Below are 20,652 nucleotides of genomic sequence, written 5' to 3' on the forward strand. Positions count from 1 at the left end.
CTTCAATGCCATAATCAAGGGATTTCTGGGAGTGGGGATAAGCTATCAAAGTAGTTTTGGATTTGGCACAAACAAAGCAGACTATTTAAAAGCAAGCCAGAACTGCAAGCAAGACCTCCAATTGCCTCTAACTTCAAATGAGAATCTGTCTGTGGGCCCTCAAACCTTGGGTAAAGACAAGAGGTTCTTTTATGAAAAGTGTATATATAACGAGAGATTTTAAGTAGAACTTTTAATATTCATAGGCATATGTTTGGATTCTAAATGCAGCAGCCCCCCTCTCTCAACTAAAACACCTCGAAGAGTGTCATCCCTTCCAACTGTGTCCCAAAGAGTCACATCTCACTCGGTGGGCTCTATGCCGAAGCACACAGTAAAGACCTCATGAACCTGGGGAGATCTGCGGAAGGTCAGGGTCAAAGAATGCACCTGCAGTCCTGGCTGGGAATTGGAAAGTCCCCACTGGCTGTAGGGGGGCCGTGCCTTTAGGGTAACGCCTCTATATTCTGCCCTGGATGAAATCCTCCTTCCATGTTCTTCATTAACCACATGAAACAGAATTGTACCTTGGGAATCCCTGAATATAATGCCATTTTCAATTCATTGTCCTGACCTTTTTCCAAGTGATTTCTGAGCATTTTGCCCATTTTCTCTCCTGCCTCCTTTGTGGATTATACGGATCTTGGGCTTGAGGATTCCTGAAATTTAGCCTGCAGTGCACCAAGAATCATCTTCTGTCTCTTTCTTTGAAGAAACCACTGTATCAACCAGCTTTGTGACATAATCAAGAAAGCAGACAGGGACCAGGATACACCTATGAGTGTTAAACTGTGCCACTGTGACTCTGGGAAAAGTCGTGCGAGAGAAAAAAACAGAAATTACAGGGATAGTGCCTGAAAGACGCATTGACGTGGGGCCCTTTGCCAAGTTCAAGGAAACTTTTTTCTTTTTTTTTTTTTTTTATCTTTCTTTTTTCCTGCAGGTATACAGAACATAAAGCAGCTGGAGAAATTAGAGCAAAGGATTCCCTGTCCTTCCATGAGACTTCTCCCCCCTCCTCCGCAGCTTGCACTCCTATCTTCCTATACCCACCCCCCAAGGGCCAGGAGAGGCCTGCAATGCCTAGGACCACGATTGACTTCCATTTCTTTGTTCCTTTGCTTCATCTTGTGCCCCTGGCAAAGACAAGGAGAAACCATTTGTTAGATGAAAGATCATAGATTTCGTAGATTTAACAAGGAATATCTTTTTAACACAGTCATTTAAATGTTTCGTACCCCTCAAACAAGCCTAGGAATATCTCTCTATCAAAGAGCTTTGGATATTGGAGCTGTAATTGCTGGCACAGGGTATCTTTAAAGAGCATATAAATCACAGCTAATAAATGTATGCTACATTGATGACTTGTTTCCACTGATGGGGGTGATTAACTCAACTCTTCAAAGTATTCTTTGAAAAACCTAATCTTGGATTGGTAAGTCCTCCTTTCTAGGGTCCATTCACACACTCTGGTTTCCAGGGCTCGACACAGGAATAATGGTGACAATTTGCATAATGCTGACCTGCAGAAGTCATTGATGGCTGTCCCACCACTTTGAGGTCTTATTAAGTCTCTGCTGTGTTCCCCACTTGGGAGAAGACACTGTGTCTTAGATAGTCTTTATCCTTTTAGATTTTAGAAGATGTGGTATAATCCACATAGAAGGAAATGGACAGATCTTAAGCCTACCTTAGTCTATGAACAAAGGCATTCATTTAACCCACACCACTATCAAGATATAAAACATTGCCATTACCTCAAAAGTTCACTTTCCAACTATTAGCTCCTGCTGGAACCAGCAAATGATCTGATTTCTAACACCATAAATTACTACGTGTCTATACAGAAGAACTGAAGCAGATGATTTCTGAGTTAATTTTCTCTCTGGTGTTCCTATGAATCTTTAAAGTACTCTTTGAGGTGTGTGTGTGTGTGTCTATTTAAAATGGACAAAAGTAGACGAGAAGAAAAAAAATCCTACATACTCCCTCCATTGATGATAACTTCTGCAGTTAATATTATGGAATATTTCTTTAAGGTATTTTTCAGAATTTCTTATACATATACAATTATAAATTTTAATTTTAAAAATGAAAATTGCAAACATAAATCTACAAACAGTATAACATACCTAGAATATATTCCCTTTCCAGATTTAATAGGTGCTAATATTTTTCAAATTTCCTTGTGATCTTTATTTTACTTTTCAAAAATAAAAGACTATAGGTAAATTAAAGTATTTACAGATAAATTAATTTAATTTATCGGTAGATTAAAACTATTTCTCTTCCTTCCCAGAGATTACCAAACCCTGATAAGTGTGGATCATCTTGCATGTTTTTATATTTTTACACAAACATATATTCACAACACACATAATAGAAAGTATTTAGTATTATTTTGTGTATTATAGAAAGCACATAAGTAGTAATTTTGTTTTACCCTGCTTTTAGCCACCCACTAATTATTATTATAAATTTATAATCAAAATATATTTTGATTTGCCTTTGTGTTTACCATTTTCCTTGGCTTGACAGTTGTTTCCTGCACCTTACCACTTTCCTCTAGATTCAGTTTTCTTCTTACTATTGTGCATCCTTTAGTAGCTTTTAAAGAAAGGGTATGTGAAGAGCAAACATTTCTTTTTTTCCTGAAAAATGGCAGTTATTATCTTCTTTTTTTTTTCCACCCCACCTTTCCAGTTACCTGTTGCTACTTCACAAACCATCCCAAAACTTAGTGGCTGAAAACAAAATGGTTTATCATTTTTCACGTTCCTATAGGCTTGGAGTCAGCTGGGCAGTTTATCTGCACCAGGTGGTATCCACTGGGGCCAAAACACCCAAAATGGCCTCTCAGTTTCCAGAATCTCTCTCCATGGAGTCTTCCTCATTCTATAGTAGAGGTGAGCTTCTTACAGGATGGTTGGATTCCAAAAGCAAGCATTCTGAGAATGTAAAAATGGAAGTTACAAAGCCTCTTAAAGTGTACCTTGGTAACCGCCACACTTGGGACTGCCATGTTTCTCTAGAACTATGTTTCTCTAAACTACCTTCACATGATGTCAGATACTTGTTGAGAAATTAATTTTACATTTGTAGAGTGTTCTGTTGACTCACTGAGTCATTCCCTTTTGTCATTTATGATTACTGACTTTTTACAATTATAAATTATACAACACTAAATTTTCTTGCATTATATCTTGGAACTTCGTAATTCTAATTTGTTTTCACTGTATTTCTTTAATTTCCTTTAAGGTGTGATGCACAGAACTAAAGGTTCCTTCTTTTGAACTTCCACATAACCTCTATAAATTCAGCTGTGTGAATATTTTTGTAGGAATCACTAAAGTTCCTTGGGTCATACTGTTCTCTGTGACAACTGGGTTTGTCACTACAACTCACTATTGTTTAGGGAGCAGTATGGTGTGAGCAAATAATTTTGTCCTGGGAGTGTTTGAATTTCCATTGATCATCCAAGTGACCCTGTGCAAGTCATTTCTCCTTCCTGGAATTGAGTTTCCTCAAAGTAATCTTGAACTTTTAAGTTTTGACAATGTATTCATTTGGGTAAATGTATTCGTGTTTATGGTCATGGAAAATACTTTGACATTAACCAAGGAAATATTTATCTGAGTACTTTTTTAGATATTGATCACACAGGAAAATCATAGTATCTGTAAGAAAAATTCTAGACAAGAAGTCTATAGTTTGTTGGCAACAAAGGGCAGAAGGTAAGGCAACACTGAGGAACTTGCATTTAAATTGTTCAGGTTTAGTCTCACTTCATTACTTTTTAATGGAAACTTCTCTACTATATCATTTCTGCAGCTTAGCAGGATAATTCTGAATACATGAACAAGGTTTAGGAAAAAAAAAGAAATGTTCATAAGACCATATTTGTATGACTTTTATTTCTTTTAGCAGTCCTATATTATATGTGTGTTACACAGATGCTATTATATCTAAGTTTTAAATGATGTTCAAGACTATGATGGGAAGGACAGTTGTCTACTTTCATATATTATCAAACTTTGTTCTGCTGTGATGCTGGAACTCAAGAGTCTGGTGCAACATGGCCTTTTGGGTGAGTACAGAGACCTACCACGAGGATGGAGGGAGTGCAAGAAGGTCCTGAGAGGCAATGGTGCTAGCACAATTGTGTTTTACACTGGATGACCCACCATTGATGTGGTGAATCCCAGTTAGGATGTTTCCCAGTTAGTATTTTCAGCTAAGAATCAGAATAGTGAGCTTGACTTCTCTAATGCTTCTCACCAGCCCTCAAGATATGGAAAGGGGTTATAGACTATTCCTCATTTTAGATAAATTTCAGTCTCTGCTAAGAGATTTAGAATGTTGGTTTGGAAAAACTCTTAAACGTGATCTGACCCCAGCCTATGATTTTCTTGGGGAGTTCCCTAAGGCTCATTTAACTCAATAAACCCTGTTCAGACACACAGGTCCACAGGTCATGGTGTGACAGATTAGGACACGAGTCAGGCTTCTTTCTGCCTCAACACACCAAGTGCCTTTCTACATTCTCTAGGGTAGAGATTTCAAAACAGATATACTAAACAACACAGCAGGTAGCTTCTAGAAAAGCAATGCTTCAGAATCAGCTTGTGGTTGCTGAAATAATTTCATCCCTCCAGGAGGCCAGGAGGTTAGATGGATGGAAACATTTTTCTCCTGTTGTCAAAACTCAGAAAACCAGGGAAATGCACATCTGAATATGCTGTGGCTGATCTTTTCCCCTCAAAGGATGGTAGGCTTCTTGGGGTTATCTTGGCTCCTTCCACTGTGTCATTTGGTATAAGGATTTTTAAAGTTTAGCTCGAGCCACACTGTAGGACTTGGCAGAACTGAGGGAAATCCAATATGCCATTTACAAACACTTCCCATGGCTGGTTTAATCAATTGAAAATCCCACTACAGGGGCAACTTACCTATTAGTTAATCTTCTTGCTGACTCTCTGTTGGGTCATTTACACTGTCAACCTGACTATTCATTTCAACTGTAACCAGAAAGGAAAACAAAAAAAGGTTAAGTCTTTGTTAAACCCAAATCTCTTGAACACATTAAAATGGCCTGTGAGTTGTTACATTACTGATCTCCTATCTTACACTTCTTTTCAGTTCATTTTCATTCATTCAAGATTTGGGGACTAAGTCTTGTAGATTTTTACCAGCAGGGGCCAGGGAGGGCAGGATTACTTCTTAATGAACTGTAGAAGCTGAGTTGTTGTTTTATATCAGATTTTTGGGTGGGCATTTTGGGTGTATTGATTACCATCCTGAAGTAAATCCAAAGGCCTTAGTAGATGTCTAAGAAAATAACAAGAAAACAAAGCAAAACAGATTGTTGCCATGTAGAGAGGTAAGCAGCTCTCTCTGAAATGACAACATCGATAGGCCTGTTTGGTTTGCTAGGTTTTCAAATCTGAATTTCAAAACAGATTCTCTAAACTTTCCAGTGGACTCAGCAGCAGTGGATGCCCTGTGATAGAAAAACAAAACATCTAACCGGATCACACCATGACGGTAAAACAGGTGCTTTTACTTTAACTGTGTGTATTGGTCTATGTGAGTATTTGCATAAAAATAGAATGCATAATTAATGTCCTTGTTCAGAAGTATTCCAGAGCAGGCATAGCAGTCACTCTGGAAATTTTCAACGGTCAGTAGGTTCAATTAGATGGATACTTTAAAAGCATCAAAGCGCAGGGGCACCTGGGTGGCTCAGTGAGTTAAAGCCTCTGCCTTCAAGCTCAGGTCATGATCCCAGGGTCCTGGGATCGAGCCCCGCATCGGGCTCTCTGCTTAGCTGGGAGCCTGCTTCCTCCTCTCTCTCTCTCTCTCTGCCTGCCACTCTGCCTACTTGTGATCTCTGTCTGTCAAATAAATAAATCTTAAAAAAAAAATAAAAAAATAAAAAGTGAAACTTACAACACTTCTATAAAAAAAAAGCATCAAAGCGCATATTATAAATGGAGAGACAATATACAAATGGAACAATGGTCAGACCATATATAACAATGTAACTTACGAAAAACCTTTGTGGCTACCATCCTGGGCAACCCGACCACATCCTCTGTAGCAATCAGTTTAGGATTGTCAGGACTTGGACAATGTCTGCTGGATTCACTAGAGTTTGCCCTGTGATTCCAATGTGGGACCAAACAGGGAAAGCCGGATATGTTCCCAAACCGGTCTCCCACTTCTAGGTTGCTCAAATCCAGCCTTCCCATGCCAGCAACCTTGAGTCAGAGGGTGCCTGAAGCCATGTCTTAACTATAAAGGTTCCCACATCCCTGCCTGCATTTGAGCCCACCAACACAAAGGATAATGGCCGTCGCCCTAGCTATCATACCTGAATAAGTAACCTCTGTTCTTGTTCGGGTAGTCTTCATTTATGTGCATAGAATCAACAATCCAAAGCTCTTTTTCTCAAACAGGAAAATTTGATTAAAGGAAAATAGTGGCAGATGCTGGTTTTCACACTCCAAAGAGGCTTGAAAGAGGGAGTGACATTGAAGGGCATACCACCCAACTTTTTCTCAGGGAGGAAGGTTTTAAAAGCAGGACTCCGTTCCACCTGCAAACTATCCTGGGTTTCTAATGATGTGTGAGCTTTTTCTAAACTCCAGGTGTAAACTGGCCAGATGCAGCAATGCTCCCTGTATAAGGAGAATAATACATGTGCTTTCCAGCCTGGTCTACGAAATTACTGGAAGGTCACCCATCTCAGTGAAGGAGCCTGCAGAATCAAATATAGGAGAGCATCCCTTCTCTGTTTCTTCTTCCAACTCAAGGGTCGCTCATTCTGAAACCTATTAATAAATAGCATCCCATGATCAAATAAGTTTGGGAAAAGCAATGGTAAACCATGTTGATAAATTTCTTCACAGCTGAGCTTTCTGAGAGCCTGAAATATATATGGAGAATCTCAAAGAGAGGACTAAATCTTAGTATTTTCCATGTTTCCTTCCCTTTTACTCAATGAGCATCGTATGGGCCTGCCATTGTTCAAAACACGTTTTGCAGAGAACTGGTTAAGAACCAGGTCACAATAATATCACAACCAGGCTGCGGCAGGTTTTGTTCAACTGAGCATGACTAACATGTGGTAGCCTTTAATGGATCTGAGGTTGAAAAACATTTTTCTTCTAGGTAATGCAACCCATGAGTGAAAAAAAAAATCGGTTTGTATGGAAGGGCTTATGATTAAGGGAGGAAATTCAGGTGATGAAAAGCTTATAGCAGGGTGGAATACCTAGTACAGAAAACTCTATTTAAAACCACCAAGTAAATTCACCAGTAGCTTTTACCAGTCAAATTTTTCCCAAGGTCATTATTAATTCAAAGTAATTCGCTTTTTTTCCTTTGGCTAAAATGAACCAAACAGCAAGGTATATATGAACAGTTGATAACCAACCAATTTTGGTTCTCTTGAGCTTTGGGGGCCAGTGGAATCAAATATTTATTAAATCATATATTCAGAAATAATTGTTTTTTTTAAACCAAGTAATATTTCAAAGCATTCCCAGAATCATTATACGGGGTGGGGGCGGTATATTAATATTTCTCAGGCTCAGAGTATTCAGATACCTTCAAAATGAGATGTGAATAAAGACAGATTTTTGTAAACTGACTTCTAAGGTGATTTTAAAGATCCACTGTGTTTTTGGCCAAGCCATCTGAAGTGATATAGTGAGGTAAAATGATGAAGGTCCAAGATGATCTTAGCCCAAACTCAAGTCAGGGCTCTCCTGAAGGTTTCCAGGAGTCCCTATAGAACAGGGATAACTTTGGGCAAGTGCTTCTTGAGGAAGTAAGAGATAATCCCATCAAGTTCACCAGCTGGACTTCAAACTAGTTTACCCTTCGTATTACCCACTATGGCCTCCGTATTATGAGGTGTGATTAACAAGTGAGGTACATAGTGTTATAAAACAGCTAGCATCAGTTTTTTTAGAGGCTGCCAATTTTATTAGTTCCTAGGAGAACATGGTTTTTGAACTTTACCTTGTTCTAACTGAATATGTTGCTTCATAGAATAGATAGCTCCTTTAATCCTAGATTACACACAGAAAATGTGTCAGATTTGTAGTTTGCATGAGTTCAAATAGCTCAGAACTTTACCATCGGGACTTGGAGAGTTTTCTGTGTAGCCAGACCCTTCGCTTTGCACAGGAACTCTAGGTGTGTCCTCGCCTTGAGCTGAAAGAAAGAAGATAGTCCTTGATTAATAGAGAATTAGAACAGCCTGACTGCCAATTGTTCTGTCACCCTCCATTGCCCTCTTAAATTTAAAAATACTCCTGGGATTCAACTTCTTTTGCAGAAAAGGTTAAGGGAGGAAACAGTGGGTTGAGTTGCCTGAATTCTTTAGCGCTGTCATCCAAATTCTCTTTAATTTGTGAGATAATCACATACATACATACATACACAATTTCTCAAATTAAAAATCTGGTAGCATGAAAGCAGGGAAACTTGGTTTAATCAGAACAACCTACAATTTAAATTTAGGGAATGTGTGTGTGTGGGTACGTGTGGATGTGCATGTGCGTGTGTGTGTGTGTAAGTTTGTGTAGCTTAACCTTTGAAGAGAAAAGGGAGAAAAGAAAAGCTGTTTTGCCTTGGGCATGCCTAAAAGCTGAAAGATTTATCTTCCTGGCAGTGAGGTTTTTTTTTTGTTCAAACACAAAATGAACGGCTTAGATGCCTTCCTAGGAGACATTCTCAGATGCTGCCATTTTTAATTGCAGAGAACCACGTCTTTATTAATTTCTGTTGTGATTGATCTCTATTTTGCACAGTGTGTCATCCATTTGCTGTGGCTGAAGCTATAGAACATGCTTAAAGGTAGTAGTAAGTGGGTTGTTTTTTCTTATTGTGAGAAATTTTCCAGATAGCCTAAAGAACGACAGTATCTTCCCTCGTAGTTAAATACCTATTACATTTTCACAACTTGAAGGCCAGGGGCATTTAGAAATAGAGATACAGGTAAAGGTCTGGCAATCTATAATTTCAAAATTGATATTATTTCTATACTTTTTTAAAGCATAAGGTTGGGTGCATTTTCATTACGTGAGTACGTATTGAGCTCAGAGTATGTTAAACTTGGTGTGCCTGTTGGTGACTAAGAAGCAGGTCCAGTTTATAATCTCTTCAAAGGAAGAGATCCTCAAAGATAGAACTTTCCTTCTGCTAATGATGTACTGAAGCTGAGAGTCATGAAGTATGACTCAAAGATGACCAATCTCTGAACCCTGGTGGATGGATGGTAGGAAGGTCAGTACTTGAAGACATACAAAACAAGCAGAGTGGAGGGAAGTGAAGAAAGCCAGTTTAGATTTGAAGCCTGAAGGGCAGGGCCATATAAGTGGAGATGCCAAACAAGCTTTTGCATCCAATCCTGAGGAAGCGAACTGTGAATAGGCATGTGGGTATTTGCGAAATGTCAATGTAGAAGTAACATTGATGAAATGAAGGTAGATGAGAGAAATCAGGAAAAGGATAACAGAAGAAAAGAAATGACCAATAGATCTCAAGCCTTCAAGGGAAAGTAACTGTGCCCATAAGTTGTTTCTTTAGTTACTGAGGATGAGGTTGGGAAAGGGAAAGAAAACTCGAACCTCCCAACTGGACTTAAAACCATATCATATTCTTTCTCACTCCACTAATTCTAAAAAGTGGACCATTTTCAATTTCTCATCAACACATTCCTCTAGGCACAATTACAGAAGAAATCACTGATGGATTTCTTTAAGGCTCGGAGCAGGAAATCTTGGTTAATTATGCTTCAAAACAGAATTGGGGAGAAACGGAAATATTTGATTTCATATAAACAATAAATTTTTGGATGGAAAAAATACCATAAGAAATGTTTAGAAGAAAAATACTATAAATTGAAGGAAAATTCTTATACCTTTTATTATAGAGAAAGGGTTAATATCTTTAAAGTACTTCTAAAAATACAGATTAAGAAGATCAAAAACTGGGTAGAAAGTTGAGCAAGAAATTTAACAAGACAGTTCATAAAAAAAAAAATGGCCTGTAATCACATGAAAGATGATTCACTTTGCTCATAATGAAAGAAATGCAAATTGAAATTATACTGAGAAAGGGATTTCAGCCTAAGGTGAATTATCATGAGGTAGACTAACCCTCCTACCAATAACAGTTAGGAACACTGGAGAGGTTATTTAAGAAACTATTTTTACTCAGTAAAGAGCCATCAATACACACAAGCTCGAGGAGGTATAACCTGGTGAGTCTGATATTCCACATGTGCCAACAAGTTGAACAGAGCCTCCAGATGTCTTATGAGGCCTGGGGGGTGGGGTGGGGCAAAACTTGGAGCTCAGGGCTAGCCAAGGAAGAGGTGCCTAGAAAAGTACTCAAGTCTTCTGTGGGGCACCTGAAGGGTTCTATTCTGGGGGCAAGGATGAACCTGATATAGGCCAGCTCTTAAAAAAACTGAAGTCCAACTTTTTTTTTTTTTTTTTAAAGATTTTATTTATTTATTTGACAGACAGAGATCACAAGTAGGTGGAGAGGCAGGCAGAGAGAGGAAGGGAAGCAGGCTCCCTGCTGAGCAGAGAGCCCGATGTGGGGCTCGATCCCAGGACCCTGGGATCATGACCTGAGCCGAAGGCAGCGGCTTAATCCACTGAGCCACCCAGGCGCCCCCTGAAGTCCAACTTTTAATCAGTTCAATTCCTGATTATATAGTAGTGCTCTGCTCACTCTTACTGGCCTGTCAGAAGCAAAAATAAATCCTTTCCAAAATGAGATAAAACCACCCAGAGCATCAAGCTGTCTCTATAATTATTCATACACAGTGTCCAGCATTCAATAAAAAATTACCTGGCATTCCAGAAGAACAAGAACAAATCACTGAAATCCAAGAGAATAAGACAACATGTAGAGATAAGTTAGAGATCTGGATAACATAGAGACAATTTAAAAATAGTGATTAATATATTTAAGAATTAGATGCCAATTTGGAGAATATCCATGGCAAAGGAGTTTATCAGATAACTAGGCACTATTTAAAATGTCAGATGTAAATTCCAGAACTAGAAAATATACTATAATTGAAGTGATTCATTTAGTAGGTGCACTGGCAGCCATCAGACACAGCCAGAAGGGATTAGTAAACTGAAAGCTAGATTAAAAGAAACTATAAAATACAGATGACAAATATAGAAAAGAGTTAGTAGACATTTGAGATAGGGTCTATCCAGTGTGTGGCAATGTGGCAAAAACAGTATTTAAACTATAATGACTAATTTCCCCAAATTAATGGGATATCAAACCACTGTTTTAAAAGTGCTCTGATCTCCAAGCAGAATTAATGCAGAACAAGTATCATACAGGCCAGTTGTTCAAAAGCTGCTGAAAGCCAAGGTTAAAAAATAATGTAAAATTATCTAGCATACATCAAAATAGCAATGACAGGACTTCCAGATGCCTTCTCAGCAAAAATAATGGAAGGCAGAAACAATGCGATGGCATCTTCAAAGTGCTAAGTGAAAGATCATCAGTGCAAAATTTCATATCAAACAAAAGTGTCTTTCAAATTTGAATTTGAAATAAAATTTCAGGGAAAAAGAATCATAATTTGTTCAGGGACAGAAACAGTAGACCTGCACTGCTTACACTGGAGAAATAGTTTTCTCCATACTCAAAAATTAACTTCAGGTAGATTTTAGAACTAAGTGTGAAAGGTAACTTGGAAAAAGACCTTCACATCATTAGGCAAACATTTCTTACACAGGAAAATCAGAACAATAACCCTCAGGGAAAAGACTGAAATGACAATCTGGACAATACTAAAATCAACATTAATTTATGGAAACCCACCATTAAGAAAGTAACAATAAAACAGAGTGGAAGAAGATATTTGTAATATATATTACTGATTCCTGTACTGAATAAAAAGAAATAAATAGACAAAATAACAGGAGAGACAGGGACCCCAATAGAAAATGGGCAAGACACAAACACATGTGTCATAAGAAGATATTCTGTTAGTCACTTAATTTTTTGAATGACTTTTGCCAAATCTCAGTATTTAGAAGCCTCGGCTTTTTCACTACTAAAATGACTACAGAATGTTCTAACTCCTTGTTTAACTCTCTGAGACATCATCAGATGTCTCATCATCAGAACTAATTAACACATAACAGTATTGTTATTATTTTTTAAGATTTTGTTTATTTGACAGAGAAAGACAGAGAGAGAGGGAACACAAGCAGGGGGAGAGGAAGAGGGAGAAGCAGGCTTCCTGCTGAACAGGGAGCCCTGTGTGGGGCTGGATCCAAGGACCTGGGATCATGACCTGAGCCAAAGGCAGATGCTTAACGATGAGCCACCCAAGCGCCTCATTATTATTTTTTTAATAAGAAATGATTACTCTGAAAGGGAAATCAATTGACTTGACACTATACATTGCTTCCCTGACTTTCCCTTCAGGGTTGTTGTTTGTAGTGGGATTTAAAGGCACCTGTGGCTGATTCTTCCGTGAAATATCTTTCAAGGTCATTACTATCAATGATAATAACCCTTTGGTGTTATTACGGAGAAACCCCTGTGGCATCACGGATAACTTTTTAATCTAATAGGCAGGATGCTAGTCAATTAAACAATGCTCAATGGAAATGAAGACAAAGAACACTTTTAAGAACTGGGTGAGAGACAGAGGAAGAATTTGAAGAAAGCAAAACCCAAAAGGCAGATCAAAAAATAGTGAACATAAGTTTTGTCTTTCCAATCTTACTATTTTGTAATACAAAACATTCATATGAGAAATCTCAGGTTATGTCACCATATTGGCACAGATTAGCATGAGATCCATGACACAGAGAGATAAAAACAGAAATCAAAGTTGTAGCTCTATATATTGCAGCATTCCAGGAGCAGAGAGAGGCATCATCTGTCAGATCTGTTTCCAAAGACTCTCAAGGGTATGTTTGATAGACATTATTAATTTATTTAATATCATGGGTATGCAGGATATGTGCATGTGGTATGAATATATGACTGTGTGCAGTGAGTGGGGTGTGTGTGTGTGTGTGTGTGTGTGTGTGTGTGTGTGTGATGTATTTGGGAAGAGGGAGAGGAATGACAGACATTTGTTACTCTGACGTGTGTGATGTGGAACTGGTATTATCCTATCAGCTTTGACCCTCCTGGGCAATGCAACTGAGTGCCCCAGAGAAATGAGTCCATTTCATATAGACAACAGAATCTGATCAAAGCAAAAATTGCCTCTATAGCTTATTTACTCCAGTTTGCCCGTCCCTCCCCCCACTTTGATTGCTAAGGCTTAGAACACAAACAAGAGGTACATTTCAGGGCTCCTAGCAGGAGATGAAAGATGCTAAAATAGAAAGTGTCTGGGACATTCAGTACCTTTTTCATTTTCAATTGCCAACAGCAACTGTCCTCCTCAAATCCTTGATTATGGTAACCTTTTGTAGGTCAGTTGTATTACATAAAAAGTAATAAATTAAGCAGGACTCATCATAAAGAAAAGATACTCAGATGCTCATAGAATGCAGTTAACCAGATTTTTAATACATAAACATAGAGAGATGTTGGAGGGTCCTTCAACTTTTTCTTTTGAGATTTGTGTTAACAATAAACTCCATGCAACAAATAGAATGACTCTAAGAAATAATTATACTCTAAGAAATAATTATTTCTTAGAGTATAATGACTCTAGGAAATAATTATTTCTTAGAGTATATAGTTTCCTAGGTGTCATGATAGCCATAGAGAGAGCTGGGACTGTCTGGATTTAAAGTGATTGATATTGACCCAAATTAAGGTGGTACTCTTGAACTATTTTGACAACTTTTACCTTATCTATCTTCCAACCTCACAATTAATGTGGTGGATTAGATAATTATTCAGAAATATTCACTTCCTATTTTCTACAACCATGGAAATCTATGTCACTGTCCCTTGACATTGGACTTGGCCATGGAATTTGTTTTGGCCATTTGGATATTAGGAGAAGTGAGTCAAACAGCACTTGAAATACATTTGTACAGTTGGGGTTTGGCTTCTCATGCTCCTGCCTTTTACCCTAAGATCAACATGCTTTAGGGAGCAGTTGATCCAAGGAGAGTATGACCTGGGTTTAACTCACAGTGACTTCCTTCCTAACCCACACTAAATGTAGTTGATTCTCATATCCATGAACAGAAGATAGATGATTACTGTTCTAAGCCCATGAGATTGAAGATGGCTTGCTGTGTATTATTGTGATGATAGTTGCCACTCTTAATAATACATTTTAATCGACTCAGTCCTGACATTGCTTCTTAATTTTGTCCCATAGAAATCATAGCTATAAAGTTATGAGCTTGATTTATGCCTAGTTTTTCTTGAACACATACTAATACTTTAATTTATTAATGTTAATTAAATTAATTAATTTGTTAAAGATGTGTTCTTGGGGGATTTCTGTATTGATTTTTCTGGAACATGGCCTGCCCATTAGATCATTTGTTCAGTTTTCCCTTCATTTTAGGGAGTTTTCTCTTCTATATCTTGACTTCTAAATTTCAGGGACACCAACTGTTCCCACATAGAGCAATTTATTCCCTCTCTCTTCTATATATATCATTTTTTCTCGAATTGTTTTAGAGTTTCTGTGTTCTTTTTCACTGTGATCATTTCAAGCCTTTTTTCTTTGTCAGTAACTTGGTCTTTGCTGTTCTTAATTGATTTATTTTGCTAACGGTTGAAAAATGTGTCTCCTTCATGCTTATGTTTGAGATCATTATGCCATTTTACCACCTTAACTTCAAGATCTTTAATGTTCTTTTGAAATTCTTTTATAGCTATTATAAGGACTTTTTCTCTTCGTGTGGAGTTGTGTTTTCTTCCACAATAGCTTCTTCGTCTGTGTTTTGCTGGCTTGCATGTTTACTGGCTTCCTTCCTTCCTTTCTCCTCGCTGTCATGGCTTCTAGTGCTTGCAGGGCGAGATGTGTGACATAGTCATTAGCATGCTTCTTCTTTAGCAAAGTATCTGCGACCCGTTGGTCCTTCAGGAGCTACAACAGGAGAGTGTTTTCTTTTGAGGACTTTCTTGAAGTCCTCAAGGGGTTAAGTAGCCAGAGCTATGCACCACATTATTTGTTCCGGATTTCTCAAGTGAGAGTGAGTGAGAGAGAGAGAATGAGAGAGACAGGCAGACTGTCCTGGAGCTTCTCTATTCTCTTTTGCCATTTCTATTTGTTTTGTTTTTATTTTTGTTGTTATTGTTGTTGTTGTTTTTGTCTCCGCCTCCCAGACTGGGGAATAAACTCCACAAGAACGCTACACAGACTCCTGGGGTAGGGAGGGCAAGTCCTTCCTCATGGAGGTTTCACTGGGGACTCTCAAACTCCTCTTCCCTTGTTTCTTGCACACTCAGAAGATTTTTTTTTTTTTTAAGATTTCATCTATTTACTTGAGAGAGACAAAGAGAGAGCACTGAGAAGGGGAGAGGGAGAGGCAGAAGGAGAAAGAGAAGTAGATTCCTCCCTGATTGTGGGGGGAGGAGGAGGAGGGTCTATGTGGGGCTGGATTCCAGGACCCTGAGATTACTACCTTAGATCCTGAGTCTAAGTCAGTTGCTTAACCAACTGAGCCACCCAGGTGCCCCAGAGATCTTGCCTTACTGATTTTCTCTTTTGTCTTCATTTGGTGAAATTCCTGGTTTTTACTAGAGGTAATTAGTTCTAGGCATTTGTTACTGGTCTGCTTTTCTTCTCCCATTTTACTCCCAGCAGGAGATAATTGAAATGGAGAATTACAGAGGGTTTTCCTGTCTCTTCAGGGAAGGTGAAATAAAAGGTGTTCAAGGCTGACTATATACTTTTGTGGAAGTTTCCTTTGGCCTGTTCCTCTCCCAGTTGGGGATGTAAATGGTAGCTAGTAAGATCCTATTGGGGTTATTTCTGAGCCTGGTAGATTTGGGGGGGTAGGCTGGAGCAACACCAGACTCATGCTTTCAGCATTTCTGAAAATGTACCTTTCCTTTTGTTGACTACCAGTCCACTCTTTTGTTTGATTACTGATTTTGTTGGTGTTCTTCCTTTGCTTATTGTATTTCTCTCCTTTCATATTGTTATTTGGGGGAGAGTGAGGTTAGAAATCTGACTTCACACCACCATTTTAAACCCAAGACCAGGTGCACAGACTGCTTTAACTTGTGTGACTGAGTATTCCCTACAAGTCTCACAGACACTTAACCCTTGTCAGCATCTGGTTTTAGGCATATTTATCAAATGACAGTTCTGATTATAGACTTGATGTTATAGCATGAAAGTTTGTTTCTCTCCAAAATCATATGTTGGCGCTCCAAACCCCAATGAAACTATATTTGGAGATAGGGCCTTTATGCAGATAACTATGGTTAAGACCCTAATCTGATAGTGCTGTGGCCTTATAAGAAGAGAAAGATAAAGTGAGAGAGAGCGCGCTCTGTTATTGGAGGACACAGTGAGAAGGAGGCCATCTACAGGCCAGAAAGAGAACTCCCACCAGAAATCAAATCGGCCAACACCTTGAACTTGGGACTTCCCAGCCTCTAGAACTCAAAGAAAATTAATTTCCATTATTTATAAGTGGTATTTTATTATGGCAGTATTTCTATTTAGTTCATACTTCTTCGGGACAAAGGTATAATTAGAAAGCATCTGTCCCCTACCTAATCTACTTTCTCCCCAAAACCTCAATGCAAAGCTGCTATTTGACCACACTACCTCTTTCGATCACTTGGACAAATACTGAAGATATATGTCCCTGGCTCCTTCTCCAAAGTCAAATAATGAATGATTAAGCTGACAGGATCATGCAGGTGGAAAATTCACATATTTCTACAAGATACACTTTTCCATGGCAACATGCTTCTTCACCTATCATATATTGGGAATATTCTATTCTGATCAAAATCAGAAGCTCTCTTTAGTAGGAGATGAAAGGCAGTGGCAGTAATGGGGGTTGGGGGGACATAATATACACAGATTCTTCTTTTATGTTTTACCAGATGATGTGCTACCGTATAGTCATTGGAGAGGTCTGGAAATTCATTGGTTATTTTCCAAATAACTGCTCTACAGAAAAAGCCAATATTTAGGAAGAAAAGAAAAAAAAATGTCCACCAGATATTTCAGTGCCTACCATGGGCTGGGAGACAAAATGAATGAGGCATATTGCTGCCTTCATGAAGTTCACAAGCTAGCTGAGCAAGAAAGAGAGAGAGAGACAGAGAGAGCATTAGAGGAGACAGAGAGCTAGAGAGACAGAGAGAGGGAGTTAACTGCTTCCAAGTTAAGTGACATTATTACCAAGAACTGCAGCAGCACAAAGGAGAGAGTGATCCACCTTTTCTGAATGGGGTAAAATCTTGGAGGACAAGCAGATGGCATTGTTGGATCCCCAGTGTTGGGTCCCCCAATAATGGGTCCATGGTCAAAGGAGCGAGACTGATACAAAGTGAAGGTCAAGCAAAGCTTTATTTCGGGCCAAGCATCAAGAATCAAACCGACCGCCAAACAGGCCAGTCGGGGCCGCCTCTTACAGAGAGGGCGACCCCTGCCTGCCTCACAGACTAACTTTTATAGTGCAAAGGCCATGTGGTTGGGCCTGGCCACCTGCCTGCCTCACAGACTAACTTTTATAGCGCAAAGGCCATGTGGTTGGGCCTGGCCACATGCAGGTGGTGAATGAGATAGTAACACACAGAGAAAGCTGCACAGTCATGCTAGGTCACACACGAGTGGCCAACTGAATTACAATTCACCCTATAGTAGCTATTTGAACTAGCCTATCGCCTTGGTCAGAATTGGTGCCCAAAAGGCGGGGTCCACACTCCTTGGTAGCTAGGGAGACAGTATGCGAGCTTTACTGATTGGATGTCTCCACCTGACCCAACTCATCCCTGCATTGGGGCTGTTATGTCCACCTGACTTGACCCACCCTTGTATTTGGGCTTTGTTACCTGGGACTGGTTTCCTGGACTTGCTTTTAAGTAAGTTCCCCTGGGGTGGGGGGGGGGGGGGGTAGGGTCAATTTAAGTTTTACTGCATAAACAACAAAATGGCTGTTCAACCAGGGTGGGGCCGCTCTGGCTGAATAGGCCCTTACAGCATGTAAGCTGGGGGCCACTGGCTGAATCAGTTTCAGATGTTCCACAACCATACTAGGCATTAGGATGGGTAGAAATATCTCGTCTATAAAACCTCTGAAGGACTCAGCTTTGCACATCTTCAGCCAGACTCCCTTAGGCCCTTTCCTTTTGACTCTTCCTCCACGCCCCACCTGCTGCTGGCTGTGCTGCTCCCACAAATTCTGAAAACAGTTCAAGTTCCTCTGTACACAATCATGACCACTGAAGGCTTTCCAGGTGTTGTCATGTTTGGCTTAACTGAGCTAGATGCTGATCACATTCTACAAGTCTGGCTTTTTCTTTCCCTTTTCCAGGGCCCAGTTAAGCATCTAATAATTCTCAGTGGGCCCCATTATGCATTCCCCACCCCTTCCAGGGCCTGGCAGGAATGGAGACCACAAGGAGGCTCTTCTTAGCAGGGGGCTGCCAGCACTGGTCTCAGATCAGGGTCTTCCCAGCAGGAATAATACAAATTGTGTGTCTCTCAAACTCCCCCACACACCATCACACACCGTTTGTGGCTTTGCTTCTCTAAAGCAAGCAGATAAATCTGCACACAGCAGGGTCCTCGTGAACACAGAGGTACGTATTTTTTCCAAAGGAGTCTCTTGATTCTTGCACTCTAATAGGGTTTTAACTGTGTAAGGAGCCACAGTGGGGCAGCTTTGGGTCTTTCCATGGTTCTTCATGTGGTATCTTTCATAAGGAAGGAACTGACTGGTGGCAATCGCCAAAGCTGGATTCTCAGAAACTTCATTGTACACTTAAGGTTCCTGAAAGAAAGTGCCTCTGACGCTTTGGTTGAAATCCTGTACAATTAAGTATATAATTCTTGAGTCAAAGAATAATTTAATCTTATGTATCCTTAATTATAGACTCCTTAATGATCTCCACTAGATTTTGCCCTTTTTGTATGTTACATTTTCCTAAATAGCACAATTTATTCTGAACATTAATAAGACTGAGTGCATCACCTTTGTCCATGACCAAAGTACTAGAAATCTATACCCAGGAAGAAAGCTGCATCCAAGAAATAACTAGCAGATTTACAGAAGCACCAGAGGACGGTTATCAGAGGGCTCTGAACTGTAAGTATATTCAGTTCTGCTACAATAATTCCATTTCTGGTCTTGGCCCCTAACATCAATTCTTTTAGCTTCCAAAAAAAAAAAAAAATACAATTTTCCTTGCTAGGAAAAGTTTTTAAACATACCTGGTATTAAACTCAAGCCCATTTTTTCCATTCAGCTTTTCTTCACAAAGTCCTATCATAGATACCTGGATCTTAATCTTTGAGTTTCTTTGCATTTAACCATCCTTATGCCTTCTGAGTGTTTATCACTATCAGCAAACACACACACACACACATGCACACACCCTAAAAGTCTGTCTAGGCCACATCCACTAACTAGTAACTAAATGTGTAACTGCTATTAAACTCAGTCAGAAGCCTTTTTACTAAAGAGAATTCAAAGTTACCTGTAAGAAGTCAATGTTATCTTTGTCAACCTCATCTGTTTAGGAGCTTTTAGGCTGTAGGTCTATGCTATTTCTTATTGTTTGAATAGGACTGCATCCCTCAAGGAATAAAAAAGACCCCTGACCATATTCCAATCCAACCAAACCCTTCCACAGATGTGGACACCAGGTCTCAGAGAAGTGGCATGGTTGCTCCAGGCCACCCAGCTACGAGGTGAGAACTAAAATTTCTCCTAACTCCACTCCTAGGATGTTTCTAATACTTTGCCCAAGCTAGTGCCACTGGTGAGAGAGCTGAAATAAGACTGGAATTTGGGATGCGAATCCATTTGAAGGCAATGGACTTGAATGTCTTTCACATTCTTAAGATGGCTTGGGTGGGGGAAGGTAGCACAAACTTATTCATAATGAAGAAAATAGGTCCCCATCAGATGCCAGGGACTTCTCTGTGGTCAGTGGCAGCTGGCTCGGTAGAAATGCTGGCGTGCTAAGGTTCTCCCCTCCCACAAGGTCTCCACGGCTCTGGGGCATGGGTCATACTTCGCTGCCAGATATTTTAGAGCTGAAGCTTGGTGGTTTGATTAACCTTTTAAAGATGGGCTCACTCTGTCCTCTTTAATCTGGAAAACCAGGTTAATGCCACTCTGGAACTCCTACCCCTGGGGTTAGAAGTACATGGTGGCTTGGTTTGGAATTCAGGGAAAAGATTCTAAGCATGGGCAGCATAAGGTTTCCTGGCTTCCTTGGGCACCAGAGGATCTGACGGCCCTGGGACTAAAGGCGGTGGTCAATCAACAATGGTTGGGTCTGTGATGATGTCATCCTCTAGGCTTCAGAGGTCCCCCTGGATTTATGCTGTAGCACTAGCTTTTGGGGCTGACATCACTGGGCTGCCCAGTCCTCTTCCTGAACCCAGGAATGCTGAGCATCTTACTGGCCTATGGCTTTACAGCT

At 39.7% G+C, this 20,652-nt stretch overlaps 1 protein-coding gene across 1 annotated transcript in view; it reads right to left on the reverse strand.

Annotated features, from left to right (window-relative positions):
* Nucleotides 1-1,095: 1,095 nt before the first annotated feature.
* Nucleotides 1,096-20,652, reverse strand: part of MACROD2 (mono-ADP ribosylhydrolase 2) — a 2,072,211-nt gene continuing 2,052,654 nt past the window's right edge. The window contains exons 17-19 of the mRNA XM_045980851.1: nucleotides 8,185-8,262; nucleotides 4,989-5,057; nucleotides 1,096-1,175 (exon numbers count right to left, since the gene is read on the reverse strand). Of these exons, the coding sequence (XP_045836807.1) occupies nucleotides 4,996-5,057; nucleotides 8,185-8,262 (140 nt within the window). The 3' untranslated portion in view covers nucleotides 1,096-1,175; nucleotides 4,989-4,995. The remainder of the gene's footprint in view (nucleotides 1,176-4,988; nucleotides 5,058-8,184; nucleotides 8,263-20,652) is intronic.

This window comes from Meles meles, chromosome 16 (assembly GCF_922984935.1).
Source record: "Meles meles chromosome 16, mMelMel3.1 paternal haplotype, whole genome shotgun sequence".
Lineage (NCBI taxonomy): Eukaryota > Metazoa > Chordata > Mammalia > Carnivora > Mustelidae > Meles > Meles meles.